This window comes from Bufo bufo, chromosome 8 (assembly GCF_905171765.1).
Source record: "Bufo bufo chromosome 8, aBufBuf1.1, whole genome shotgun sequence".
Lineage (NCBI taxonomy): Eukaryota > Metazoa > Chordata > Amphibia > Anura > Bufonidae > Bufo > Bufo bufo.
In genome coordinates, this window is record NC_053396.1 from 205,620,724 (window position 1) to 205,636,305 (window position 15,582).

General features: G+C 45.1%; 1 protein-coding gene across 1 annotated transcript in view; it reads right to left on the minus strand.

Annotated features, from left to right (window-relative positions):
• The window catches only part of LOC120978196 (complement factor B-like), a 61,797-nt gene that overhangs the window by 25,366 nt on the left and 20,849 nt on the right, over positions 1–15,582 (minus strand). The window contains exons 7-9 of the mRNA XM_040406418.1: positions 14,505–14,643; positions 10,799–10,930; positions 10,246–10,341 (exon numbers count right to left, since the gene is read on the minus strand). Coding sequence (XP_040262352.1) covers positions 10,246–10,341; positions 10,799–10,930; positions 14,505–14,643 — 367 coding nt within the window. The remainder of the gene's footprint in view (positions 1–10,245; positions 10,342–10,798; positions 10,931–14,504; positions 14,644–15,582) is intronic.

A 15,582-nucleotide genomic window follows, 5' to 3' on the forward strand; every position in this document is an offset into this window, starting at 1 on the left:
GGGCCATTTATTGTGATTTTGAGCAACAACCTCCATCCCTCAGTCAGAGCATTGAAGATGGGTCATGGCTGGGTCTTCCAACTAGTGATGAGCGGCAGGGGTCATATTCGAATTCGCGATATTTCGCAAATATTTTGTAGAATATTCGTTATATTATACGATTTTTTTTACTCAAAAAATCAGCAAGGTAATGATCGTGTAATATACAAATTTTTATTGCGAATTTTTCAACTTACAACTATTAGACAAAGAAGATTATAGCACTATATTAGCTAAATTGCTCTATATTCGTTTTATTTTTGTCGAATATTCGCTATATTGCTATAACTTTGTTTTTTCGAATATTCGTAATATTCTAAAACAAGAATATATAGCAATATAGCGAATATTCGAAAAAAAAACTAATATAGAGCAATTTAGCTAATATAGTGCTATAATCGTCTTTGTCTAATAGTTGTAAGTTGAAAAATTCTCAATAAAAGTTTGCATTACAAAAATTTGCAAACACTACTCCTAAAGTCAAATATACTGCAGCCTTCTCATTGGCCCACAAGCTAGAAGCAGGGAGGGATCATGTGTACTGATTTAAAAAAAAAACTAATATTCGAAATTACGAATATATATCACTATATTCGAAATATTTGCGAATTTTCAAAGTACCTATATTCGCGATAAAAATTTGAAATTCGAATATTCGTGATCAACACTACTTCCAACATAACAACGACCCGAAGCACACAGCCAGGATAACCAAGGAGTGGCTCCGTAAGAAGCATATCAAGGTTCTGGAGTGGCCTAGCCTAACATCTTTGGAGGGAGCTGAAACTCTGAAACCCCGAAACCTGGCAGATCTAGAGGAGATCTGTGTGGAGAAGTGGGACAAAATCCCTGTTGCAGTGCGTGCAAACCTGGTCAAGAACTACAGGAAACGTTTGACCTCTGTAATTGCAAACAAAGGCTTCTGTACCAAATATTAAGGCCTCATGCACACGACCGTATTTTTTTGCGGTCCGCAAAAACGGGTTCCGTTTTTCCGTGATCCGTGACCGTTTTTTCGTCCGTGGGTCTTCCTTGATTTTTGGAGGATCCACGGACATGAAAAAAAAGTCGTTTTGGTGTCCGCGGAGCCAAACGGATCCGTCCTGAATTACAATGCAAGTCAATGGGGACGGATCCGTTTGACGTTCACACAATATGGTGCAATTTCAAACGGATCTGTCCCCCATTGACTTTCAATGTAAAGTCAGGAGTTAATATACCATAGGATCGGAGTTTTCTCCAATCCGATGGTATATTTTAACTTGAAGCGTCCCCATCACCATGGGAACGCCTCTATGTTAGAATATACCGTCGAATTTGAGTTACATCGTGAAACTAAAATCCGACAGTATATTCTAACACAGAGGCGTTCCCATGGTGATGGGGACGCTTCAGGTTAGAATATACTAAAATAACTGTGTACATGACTGCCCCCTGCTGCCTGGCAGGTGCTGCCAGGCAGCAGGGGGCAGCCCCCCCCCCTGTAGTTAACACATTGGTGGCCAGTGCGGCCGGCCCCCCTTCCTCCCCTGTAGTTAACTCATTGGTGGCCAGTGGGCCCCCCTCCCTCCCCTGTAGTTAACTCGTTGGTGGCCAGTGGGCCCCCCTCCCTCCCCTGTACTTAACTCGTTACTGCTGTCCCGGTTGCCATGGTTACTTAGCAATTTGTAGAACCATTATACTTACCTGCGAGCTGCGATCTCTGCGTCCGGCCGGGTGCTCCTCCTACTGGTAAGTGACAGGTCATTAAGCAATGCGCCGCACAGACCTGTCACTTACCAGTAGGAGGAGCTCCCGGCCGGACGCAGAGATAGCAGCTCGCAGGTAAGTATAATGGTTCTACAAATTGCTAAGTAGCCATGGCAACCGGGACAGCAGTATCGTCCTGGTTGCCATGGTTACCGATCAGAGCCCCAGCTATTAAACTGGGACTCCGATCGGTACTCTCCGCTGCCACCAATGATAGGGGGGGAGATTTTAATTAGGAGGGGGAGGGAGGGGAGAGGGCCCACTGGCCACCAACGAGTTAACTACAGGGGAGGGAGGGGGGCCGGCCGCACTGGCCACCAACGAGTTATCTACAGGGGAGGGAGGGGGCCCACTGGCCACCAACGAGTTAACTACAGGGGAGGGAGGGGGGCCCACTGGCCACCAACGAGTTAACTACAGGGGAGGGAGGGGGGGGCCGGCCGCACTGGCCACCAATGTGTTAACTACAGGGGGGGCCCACTGGCCACCAATGTGTTAACTACAGGGGGGGGGGCTGCCCCCTGCTGCCTGGCAGCACCTGCCAGGCAGCAGGGGGCAGTCATGTACACAGTTCTTCTAGTATATTCTAACCTGAAGCGTCCCCATCACCATGGGGACGCCTCTGTGTTAGAATATACTGTCGGTTCTGAGTTTTCAGGAAGTGAAAACTCAGCTATGAAAAAGCTTTTATGCAGACGGATCTTCGGATCCGTCTGTATAAAAAGTAACCTACGGCCACGGATCACGGACACGGATGCCAATCTTGTGTGCATCCGTGTTCTTTCACGGACCCATTGACTTGAATGGGTCCGTGAACCGTTGTCCGTCAAAAAAATAGGACAGGTCATATTTTTTTGACGGACAGGATACACGGATGACGGTCTCGGCTGCAAAACGGTGCATTTTCCGATTTTTCCACAGAACCATTGAAAGTCAATGGGTCCGTGAAAAAAAACGGAAAACGGCACAACGGCCACGGATGCACACAACGGTCGTGTGCATGAGGCCTAACACAGATTTTCTCAGGTGTTCAAATACTTATGTTCAGCAGTGCAAGACAAATAAATTATTTAAAAATCATACAATCTGATTTTTTTTTTATTCTGTCTCTCAGAGTGGGAATGCACCTACAATGTGAATTTCAGACCCCTCCATGATTTCTAAGTGGGAGAACTTGCAAAATCGCAGGGTGTTCAAATACTTCTGTTCCTCACTGTATATAGTACATAAATACATACAGTACATATACACTATTCGCAAAAAGTTTGGGATATTTGGCTTGTGGGTGAAATTTCAGGATGAAATTTCAACTGTTCAATGTTTTAGTATTTTTTGTAGAACTTGCTGTTCTCTAACAAGGATCTTAAAGGGAACCTGTTATTAACTTTATGCTGACCTCACTGAGGGCAGCATAAAATAGTGACAGAAATGCTGATTGGTGGTGGTGGTGTTACAGTGTGGGCAGGTGTTTGTAGTCAATACAGAACTGCCCTGCACTTTGTCCCATAGTACTTGAGTAACATCATTAATCCAGTGATTGTGCCTCTGCATGAACAATACAGGCCTAATTTCATCTTCAGCGAGGACAATGCACCAGCTCATCGAGGTCGCATCATTAGGGTACAGCTGCTGGAGACTGGGGGACCTCAATTAGAGTGGCCTGTACATTCTCCAGACCTGAATCCCATTGGAAACTTACGGGATCAGCTGAGTCACTGTGTAGATGTTCATAAGTCTGTACCCCAGAACCTCATTGACCTGAGGGCCACCCTTCAAGAAGAGTGAGATGCCATGCTTCAGCAGACAATAAGTCAACTTGTGAACAGCATGAGACATCTTTGTCAAGCTGTAATTGATGCTTAAGGCCACGTGGCAAGTTTTTGAGACACTGAAATTTTTTGTGGGTGTATACCCTGCACTGGTTTTGGCTTTTGTTTCAATAAATAGTTTGAGATGAGGAAATCACCATTGCTGCTTCTACTTAAATGCCCTACTTTCATGATATAATATCACTGTAACGTGAACTAAGTTTTCCATAAATTTCCCCCAAAAGCCAAATATCCCTAACTTTCGTACGGGAATGACCCGGACAGTCCGGGTTTGTAATCCTGACCCGGGTACAAGCCTTTCTCAGACCCGGACACAGCGATCAGCTGGGAGTGATGTGATGCTAGCCCGGGGCACTCACCACATACATGCGCTCACCACATACATGGATGCACTCATACAAGCGCTCACCACATACATGGACGCACTCGTACACGCGCTCACCACATACATGGACGCACTCATACACGTACTGCACTCACCACATACATGGACGCACTCATACATGCACTCACCACATACATGGCCGCACTTATACAAGCACTCACCACATACATGGACGCACTCATACACAGTCACCACATACATGGATGCACTTATACATGAGCTCATCACACACATATATATACAGTACAGACCAAAAGTTTTGACATACCTTCTCATTCAAAGAGTTTTCTTTATTTTCATGACTATGAAGGCATCAAAACTATGAATTAACACATGTGGAATTATATACATAACAAACAAGTGTGAAACAACTGAAAATATGTCATATTCTAGGTTCTTCAAAGTAGCCACCTTTTGCTTTGATCACTGCTTTGCACACTCTTGGCATTCTCTTGATGAGCTTTAAGAGGTAGTCCCCTGAAATGGTTTTCACTTCACAGGTGTGCCCTGTCAGGTTTAATAAGTGGAATTTCTTGCCTTATAAATGGGGTTGGGACCATCAGTTGCATTGAGGAGAAGTCAGGTGGATACACAGCTGATAGTCCTACTGAATAGACTGTTAGAATTTGTATTATGGCAAGAAAAAAGCAGCTAAGTAAAGAAAAACGAGTGGCCATCATTACTTTAAGAAATGAAGGTCAGTCAGTCAGCCGAAAAATTGGGAAAACTTTGAAAGTAAGGGCTATTTGACCATGAAGGAGAGTGATGGGGTGCTGCGCCAGATGACCTGGCCTCCACAGTCACCGGACCTGAACCCAGTCGAGATGGTTTGGGGTGAGCTGGACCGCAGAGTGAAGGCAAAAGGGTCAACAAGTGCTAAGCATCTCTGTGAACTCCTTCAAGACTGTTGGAAGACCATTTCAGGGGACTACCTCTTGAAGCTCATCAAGAGAATGCCAAGAGTGTGCAAAGCAGTAATCAAAGCAAAAGGTGGCTACTTTGAAGAACCTAGAATATGACATATTTTCAGTTGTTTCACACTTGTTTGTTATGTATATAATTCCACATGTGTTAATTCATAGTTTTGATGCCTTCATAGTCATGAAAATAAAGAAAACTCTTTGAATGAGAAGGTGTGTCCAAACTTTTGGTCTGTACTGTATATATATATATATATACACTGCTCAAAAAAATAAAGGGAACACAAAAATAACACATCCTAGATCTGAATTAATTAAATATTCTTCTGAAATACTTTGTTCTTTACATAGTTGAATGTGCTGACAACAAAATCACACAAAAAAAAAAAATGGAAATCAAATTTTTTAACCCATGGAGGTCTGGATTTGGAGTCACCCTCAAAATTAAAGTGGAAAAACACACTACAGGCTGATCCAACTTTGATGTAATGTCCTTAAAACATGTCAAAATGAGGCTCAGTAGTGTGTGTGGCCTCCACGTGCCTGTATGACCTCCCTACAACGCCTGTGCATGCTCCTGATGAGGTGGCGGACGGTCTCCTGAGGGATCTCCTCCCAGACCTGGACTAAAGCATCTGCCAACTCCTGGACAGTCTGTGGTGCAACGTGACGTTGGTGGATAGAGCAAGACGTGATGTCCCAGATGTGCTCAATTGGATTCAGGTCTGGGGAACGGGCGGGCCAGTCCATTGCATCAATGCCTTCGTCTTGCAGGAACTGCTGACACACTCCAGCCACATGAGGTCTAGCATTGTCTTGCATTAGGAGGAACCCAGGGCCAACCGCACCAGCATATGGTCTCACAAGGGGTCTGAGGATCTCATCTCGGTACCTAATGGCAGTCAGGCTACCTCTGGCGAGCACATGGAGGGCTGTGCGGCCCTCCAAAGAAATGCCATCCCACACCATTACTGACCTAATGCCAAACCGGTCATGCTGGAGGATGTTGCAGGCAGCAGAACGTTCTCCACGGTGTCTCCAGACTCTGTCACGTCTGTCACATGTGCTCAGTGTGAACCTGCTTTCATCTGTGAAGAGCACAGGGCGCCAGTGGCGAATTTGCCAATCTTGGTGTTTTCTGGCAAATGCCAAACGTCCTGCACGGTGTTGGGCTGTAAGCACAACCCCCACCTGTGGACGTCGGGCCCTCATATCACCCTCATGGAGTCTGTTTCTGACCGTTTGAGCAGACACATGCACATTTGTGGCCTGCTGGAGGTCATTTTGCAGGGCTCTGGCAGTGCTCCTACTGTTCCTCCTTGCACAAAGGCGGAGGTAGCGGTCCTGCTGCTGGGTTGTTGCCCTCCTAAGGCCTCCTCCACATCTCCTGATGTACTGGCCTGTCTCCTGGTAGCGCCTCCATGCTCTGAAACCTACGCTGACAGACACAGCAAACCTTCTTGCCACAGCTCGCATTGATGTGCCATCCTGGATAAGCTGCACTACCTGAGCCACTTGTGTGGGTTGTAGACTCCGTCTCATGCTACCACTAGAGTGAAAGCACCGCCAGCATTCAAAAGTGACCAAAACATCAGCCAGGAAGCATAGGAACTGAGAAGTGGTCAGGTCACCACCTGCAGAACCACTCCTTTATTGGGGGTGTCTTGCTAATTGCCTATAATTTCCACCTGTTGTCTGTCCCATTTGCACAACAGCATGTGAAATTGATTGTCACTCAGTGTTGCTTCTTAAGTGGACAGTTTGATTTCACAGAAGTGTGATTGACTTGGAGTTACATTGTGTTTTTTAAGTGTTCCCTTTATTTTTTTGAGCAGTGTATATACACACACACACACACTACACACACACATGAACATAGTTATACACCTATTTCTACACACAGACACTTACCTTTTCTGTAGACAGCTGACATCTGGTCCTCACAGGCAGCCTGGAGAAGTAGGTGCCATCCCCCCTCTGTGCCATCCAGGGACAGCAGTGGAGGGGTTAAACAGTAACCTATTACAGGGGGGGGGGGCAGGCATCATAGAGCTCTGTGTGCAGGAGCAGCCAGCCTGCTCTACAGTAGCTTCATGCTGGGGGTGGGGCATGATCCCATAAAGTTCTGCTATTGGCTGGCAGCAGATGTCATAGTAAGCTGCCAGCCAATAGAAGACAGAAAGCAGTACTGGCGGGTGGTGTGCCAGTACTGCGGATCCCAGCCTGAGAACAGCCATAGTAGAAGGAGAAGACGGCAATTATACTGTATCTTGGTTCGTTTAGAAAGAGGAGTATATCAATAAAGGAAGTGTCTGTCCAAATTTGAAGCAATCTGGGGCAGCTGGATTGATAATTCTGGGTGCTGTAGCTCCTGGTTGGCGCTTACAAGGACTTTTTCTATGACGAGGTGAATGCAGTGAGGATGGATGATACATAGGATATTGGATGGTAGCAGGTGTGTGGTGCATATACAGAAGCTTGTTGGTGAGTGGTTTACCTGGAATTGGAATATGGCTGTATGGGAAGATAGATGCTGGATTGTGACGTTTTATGAGATGTCGCTGGTTGGAATTTGATGATGGTGGATGGTTTATTCAGGAGTATTGGAGTATTGTGGTGCCGACACCCCGGGAGTGTTGATAAAGGAGGGTTGTTATAAATGTGTCCTGCCTTGAAGGGATTGGGGGGGGGGGGGGGTTATGGGTTTATCTGTTTATGGAGAATATCTGTACTCACATTGGAGATGTCTTTGGTACCTGAGTGTCTATGTGGATCTCTGCCATGTCTTATGTAGATATGTGTAATATAATGTATATACTATATATTATATATGACAGATAATGTATGTCTGCGGTCTACAAAAATATCATGTTAATGTGATAAAATTTGACTGAAAACTGTTAATAAAGAAACATCTGATTCAAAAAAATTATACTGTATCTGCTCCTCTCTGAGTAAGGACCTTCAGTGGGAGGAGCTCCAGCGCTGCGGCTGTAAGTGGCATCTGCTTCTATAAAGTGCAGGAGCTGTGAGTAGGGGCAGCCCTAGATCTAATGGAAACATTCAGTACTGCTCTGGGGCCCCTTCTGACCTCAGGCCCCGAATCAGTCGCTTCCCTAATAGCTACGCCACTGCCTCAGTGTATGAGTCTGGGGGGACTTGGAAACATTGACCTGCAGAGGCTCTGTGTGGTCTCAGCCAGAAGGGCTGAGCGGCAGCGAGGCTGTGTGAAGCCGGATCTCTTCCCTGTGTGGGACTGTGCCTGGTGAGCTGACCTGCTCAGTGTTGGAACCTGATACCGTGTGTGAACTGCGCTCTATAGATGAGGTAGAGACGACCTATGTATTAGCTAGTGCCTAGACGGGCAGGTGTTTATTTCATTATGTTTGTGCTGGTGCTGAAGTGCCAAAATAAAGCACCACTTGGACTTGAACCCCGTTGTCAGAGGAGAAGCCTGTGATTGTCACCCCCTGTGAGAGAGCGATCCCTTACAATATATATATATATATATATATATATATATATATATATATGTATATATATATATATAGTGACACAGTGAGGGGTTGTGTCTGGCAGGGCAGTTTTTTTCCTCCCAGTATGTGCGTCTGGGCTGGTTTCCAGCCAGGTGAGGTCAAATACTGGACCGTAGTTTAAGTGCCGGTCCGGGTTTTGGCAGCACCTGGCTGTCCTTAAATAGGCTCAGCCCAAATGTCTCTGATTTTGGGATCTGAGGCTTTGTGCCGTGCTGGAGGGCTGAGAGCCGCACGCTGGGGAAACAGGCCCCTAAAGCCTGCTGGGGACTACTGGAGGCAGAACTGCCAGCAAGGTGACTTGTGTTATATGAACTTTCCATTGTGTGTGAATTAACACCAAGACTGCAAAGTTACTGCTGTTTTGTGCAATTGCCTCAAGTGTCAATAAACACTGACGTTTTGAGTTAAGAACTTGTATTTTGCCTCTGTACTGCCCCCGCTTACCCCATCTACCTGAGCGAAACCCCACAATATATACAGTATATATACTTATTTTTTCTTTATATCAGCCACTCTACATCCTAGAAAAGTGGAAGTAAACTACACAAGGTAAACCTCAATCTGGCCATAGACATGTAATAACTCTTATTTGGCCGACAGCTCTCCCCCTATCCTCTTGTACACATGCATGTGTAGTACCCCAGACTTGGGGTTATTACTATTGTGTACTTTGGTAACTACATTTTATATATTTCATATGCAGTTCTGTGTGATGGTATACACTGTATGTCTCTGTTACTTTGCCATCTTGTCCAATGGCAATGGCTGGCTGTAGCAGGGCTTAACTAACCTGCTCCACCCCTCCTGGGACAGTGGACTCATTCAGCTTCCAGCCAGGAGGAGGAAGCCTAGATTTAGTTCAGTCTATAGTAAGAGATAGGCGGAGAGGGGTCCTGTCCTAATAATGGTGGAGAGTAGGTAAGCAGCTCATAGAGCACCCACACTGAGGGACCACTTCTGAGAATCAGGATCCAGATAACCCTTACCTGCCCAAGAGTGAGAGCTCCCTGAGACCTCACTCTCAAGAATTGAAGAAATAACTCAGGTGAAGCCTTGGGATCCCAGACAGTAGAGTGAACTGCGACATCACTCTTACAGACACTACTGTGAGGTGAGGGAATACGGCTAAAGACACCCTCATCACTAAACAACCACTAGGCCAGCAACATCTCAGTGCAGAACTGCAACCATACAACCTGCCACCATACCTCCTCAGCTGGTGCCAGAGAAGAATCGCACCAAAGACTGCTGCTACTGTATGTATTTTCAAGTTCTACGTTGCACTTAGTAGAAAGGACTTTGCTGCATTCAACTTTGTCCTCATTATTTAGTGCTAAAACTTTCACTGCAACTGACCCCAGGGAGCAATGACCCGAGGTAGGACACCATGATGCTACAACACTACATCAGGGTCACTACCACTCCCATCCTCTACACCGGCTCCCACTGGAGCATGCTGCACATTGTTTATGTAATGAATGGAAGAGGGAAGAAAGCCACTACCAGCTTCCTCTTATCTACCTGCTCACAAAAAGCTCAGGTATTGAAATCCAACATGCCCCATACTTATCTCTCCTGACATCAGCCATCAGGGTTAAGTCGGAAGGCCTCTTACACATTAGATGGACAGCAGAACCCAATGAAATCGGCAAGTTCATAAAGGAATGGCAGAACATAGAGTCATAAGAATGGATGATCCAGAATTCTTATTACATGGGGAATGCAAGTAGTTGATAAAACAGACATTTCAGGAGAGGGGACATATATATACCACATATATTCCATACCCAGATAATCTTCCCGTTCACTGTCCTTCTTGATGTCCAGAATTTCTCTGATCCTCTTCACCTCCACTGTAGGGTCTCCACCCGTATTGTATTTTCCTAAGTGGGTGAAAGGCAAATGCTGTCAGGGCAAGGATAAAGAACTCGCTGCAAATTAGAGGAGGAAGATGAGAAAAGTATTGGACTACGTCTTTTGGGGCCTCAGAAAACATGATTTTGAGGGCCCACCTTCATACCTTCTGTCCATCTTGCTAACACTACACATACACAGGAAACATCATCAATAAGATCCAAAGTTATATGTGAATCATCCCAAAAAAGTAGACCCTATTAGCAAGTGATTGGATCCAACAACTCGAAATTAGGCTTTCTGCTGGAAATTTAGGACCTATCATATTGTCAGAGCCAGACCTGCCCACCAAAGGATCTGACAATATGAGAATCTGATGGGGCACTGGCTGTGAAATGAAGAGGAAACAAGGCTGAGATGGTATTTGTGAGGGCAAGGGAGATTTTGAGGAGTAATCTGAAGGACCAGCTATGATTTGATACTTGCCGTCTGTGATCAGAAGGATAACATTTTTAGTTTTCAGGAAATTTTCTGGATCTCTCACATTTTGCAGAGACATCATTGCGTAAACTTTAGCCAGAGCTCCTCGAGTATTCGTTCCCTGTTTATCTCCATGTTCTGCAAAAAAATAATAATATATGAATAATAATAGTAAACTGAATGTTGAGGAAAGAGAGAGGTACCATAGACTGTCTTCAGGTGTTTCCATAATATATGGTTCATCTAAATGTTTCAAGGCTTAAAGGGATTCTGTCACCAAGTTTTAGGTTATAGATCTGCGGACATGCACGGCTAGATCGCCGCTAGCATGTCCGCAATATATCAGTCCTATAGGGCTGTGCGCTTTTATTTTCTTTAAAAAAGGATTTTAGAGATATGTAAATTAGTCTCTTAAGGTGACCAAGGGGCTTTACGAACCTTCCTGGTGCCCAGCCACGCCCCCGCCTGTGAAGGAGCCCAGCACCGCCTATGTCCTCCGAATCTTCTCCTTTCGTCACCATTAGATAGCCGTAATCACGCGATGCATAGTGCCGGTATAGTGTTCCTTCCCTGTGCTGGCATCAGCCTCAGGGAAGGAACTGCGCATGCGCGAGCTCGCGCATCGGGAGATTACGGCTATCTATCGATAACGAAAGGAGGAGATTCGGAGGACATAGGCGGTGCTGGGCTCCTTTACAGGCGGGCGTGGCTGGGCACCAGGAAGGTTCGTACAGCCCCTTGGTCACCTTAAGAGACTAATTTACATATCTCTAAAATCCTTTTTTAAAGAAAATAAAAGCACACAGCCCTATAGGACCGGTATATTGCGGACATGCTAGTGGCGATCTAGCCGTGCATGTCCGTATCTCTATAGCCTAAAACTTGGTGACAGAATCCCTTTAAGGTGGATTTAGACAACCTATCACAGAAGAGAATGACTTTTCATATAAAACTTAACTTTTACTTCTAGATATTAAAATAATACCCCACAACATTTAGAAGATATGATAACATACTGTGCCAAAATAGAGAAGGCAGAGCCTTACTTTGGACGTGTCCAGGATAAAACCATCCAAGTAAACAAAGATGCAACAACTTACAGTTTGGAGACCGAGGGCTTGGATACTTGGCATACGAGAAGTGAGGTCAGGACAGGGGGGAACTTTTCCCTGATGTATCCCTAAAAGCTGTATCCTAATAGAATTCTCCGCAAGGAAGCTCAGTGGATATATCGCCTTATAACGGTATATCCCCTGGGATTAAATGAGCAGATTTCATTTAGATGCTTTGTCTAGGTGTTTTTTCTCCCTCTTTTCTGACTAACCGTTTCTATGGTGATCTGCTTACTAAATTCTTTTGAAGCTTAGGATCATCTGCCTTACATCGAACCGAGATTGGTTCATATACATAGTTATCAATTCTGATCGGGATCTGGGTGGGACATTATTTCCGTGTCCCCACAGCTATATATCTATCCCCCAATATAACCCCATTATTAAGAAAAGGGACATCCTTGTGCTCACATAAAATTTATTTATTTGTATAATCTTACATTGAAGCCTTTATCTCCACCTAGCCCAGAATATGAATGGCATATACCTTTAAATATGCCATTCCACTTGCCTTCAGTTGTTCTAACTGTTGCTATGACTCCACCTAGTCCCTATGTACGCTCCCTGATGCGTTCCATACACCGGAAGCATCTTCAGCGGAAGCACTGACGCACTTCCGGTTTTGGAATCACATGTGCGTTCCACGCTCTTCGTGTGCGTTCCACCGACCGGAAGTAGCGCATTTATTAGTGCCGGTGTTCCGTTATTTTTTGCTACCCGTGAAATTTTGCTACCCTCGTCACTTCCTGTTGTGACGTAGCTGCACCGGAAGGTTTGGAAGGAGGTGGCTGAGAAGGAGGTGTGTCGGCGCAGGCGCACAACGACTGGGTAGGCAAGTTTCACACTTAGAGTTGCTGTGAATGCGCCATGGGTAGGTAAAAATAACGGGCCACTGCGCATGCGCGCCTAGGGGAGGTAAAAATTATGGCCACTGCTCGGCACGCATGCGCAGTGGCTGTAATTTTTTCCTACCCTGGGCGCGTTCACAGCAACTCTAAGTGTGAAATTTGCCTACCCTGTTGTTGTGCGCCTGCGCCGACAGACCTCCTTCTCAGCCACTCTGGTGGCGAGCAGCGAGACACACCTCCTTCCAAACCTTCCGGTGCAGCTATGTTGCAACAGGAAGTGACGAGGGTAACAAAATTTCACGGGTAGCAAAAGATAACGGAACACCGGCTTTGCGATTAGTTGCCTGAGGAGGAGGGGTGTTCTATTAGTGCCAAATTCAAGCTATTTAAGGCTGATTCACCATTAGGTGAGTGCACCTTACTACACCAGTATGCCTATATCATTCCGCTATTATCATTGATGCCTAGGAATACTGGATTACTTACCTTTGGTCCCCTGATGAACCAGCTCGAATGACACTGGGGAAACGCGTCGGGACAAGCATTCATCATATTCACTGGCAGGGTCGCAGTAGGTGACAGCGAGGGCTTAGCCACCGAGAGGTGGGGTCCCCCCTATTGGGGCAGGTGCTCTGCCTTTAGGCAGGGGTAGCATTTAGGGATACATCAGGGAAAAATTCCCCCCTGTCCTGACCTCACTTCTCGTATGCCAAGTATCCAAGCCGTCGGTCTCTAAACTGTAAGTTGTTGCATCTTTGTTTACTTGGATGGTTTTATCCTGGACACGTCCAAAGTAAGGCTCTGCCTTCTCTATTTTGGCACAGTATGTTATCATATCTTCTATATGTTGTGGGGTATTATTTTAATATCTAGAAGTAAAAGTTAAAGTTTTATATGAAAAGTCATTTTCTTCTGTGATAGGTAATTTTTGTACTTTTTAACTTTATAGTTTTTTTCAGTGATAGCCCTTGGATTTAGACAAACCAATAATCATCCAGATTATCAGGAATGACCACTCCTACGAACGCACATTCCGGATAATCTGAATAACGAAATGTGACGCCGATCTCTCTATCCTGTCGTTTGTGCAGGCGCCACCAATCATCGTTTCTGGGCAGCAGATTGCAGTCTAAACAGCCATCTGCTGCCTAGAAACAATGAATCTGTATGAGAACGAGTGATTGCTATACTGTATATACATACTGTGAAGGAGATCACTCCATGTATATGCAGTGGTCTCCTTCACTGAGTGAGCAGCCAACTGTCAGGAAGAAACACTTCCTTCCCGACAACAGGCTGCTCCATCGGCCCGTGTAAACCCGCCTTTAGAAGGATCCTTTTCAAATAAGATTACAAAGTGTCCTCCTGATAGAACCCTCAGTGATCAGCTGTGTTTTGTGGGAAAGCCTAGCAGTAAGTGTTTAGTTTCCCTATAGTGCCACCGCTGGGGAAAATAAGCATTACACCATGTCCATTCACATTAATGAGTTTCAGTAGAGCGTAAGACAGGCTAGGTCCTCCAGAGCAGGAGACGCCTTATGTATCTGCTCTTCCCCCTAGTCAAGAGAAGAGAGTGAAGAGATGAGGATCCTGAACAGAGGACCCCACCAGAATTCCCTAATAGGTTATATAAAAAGAATTTTCTAAAACTGGAGAAACGTTTTAACCTCAAGGACTTGTAGTCTTGTAGTGGTTAGCTGTGCCATTATATCATTAATAAAAATATGGGGAAAGCCACATGAACTACATCACCTGAATAATCAAATTCTTTCAACTTGTCGATGACCTTGTAAGCCTCTGTACTGTCATCGTCAGAGAGCTCAATGATGGGTTTTGCCTCTGTGGCGTACGAGATGATAGAATAGCGAGGGGAAAAATCAAAGCTGCTCATCTGTGGAGAAAATTATATCCATGTAGTATCCATCATACCAGCTCAAATAAAGCAAATGCAAAGAAGAACAAAAAGTTACCCACAAAGTCTAGTTTGTAGCCATCAACTATCAAAAGCAAGTTGGAACATGACGGCAATGTCCTGACAGGTTGCTATAGGCAGCAGCTCCATTGTTTAATAAGTGCCCCCTGATGTATGTATGTAAACGAGCATAAAACACATTATCATAAAGTCATGGCTACTTCAATAAAATGGCCGGAGGGCAGAAGAACTCATCATGGACGACTCATCAGAGCAGTGCACTCCTGATGTAGGCTTCCAGAGGGCCCACAACCACCTAAACTGTCCAAGGACTTCGTGCAAATTGTGGTTTTACCACAGTTTTTCTCGAGAATTATGTGAAAAAACACAGCAGAACTGATTTGTGGCATGTTCTGCAGATACCTCTGAAGGTCCTCAATCCAAACGGGACAGAGAATAGCAAGAAAGCAGAGGGTGAGCTGCTGTAGAGGTGAATGGGGTCTGGTCTGGGGACGGTATTAGTTGAGGGGGTCTGTAGGGTCTGAATGTATTTATTAGCCTGTGTTTAAGGGATCTGGTTTGGGGAGGTCTAATCTGTTTCTGTACTTAGAGGGTCTTGTTTCGGAGCCTGCATTTATTTAGGAGGTCCAGCTCTAAGGATACATCCACATGGGGTGTATAAGCTGTGAATTTTCCGCTGAAGCATTGCACAGTAGCAGGATAAGAAATTTAAACAAATTCACACTTTATGTAAAAAAATAATAATAATCCACGTGAAAATTGACATGCAGTGCAGATCTTAAATTTATACCTCAGATTTCTATAGATTTCACCCTTTGAACTGTATAGGATGAAATCTGCTGCAAATCCATAGCAACATCTGCATCAAAATCCATATATAGCTCGGATTCATTCAGA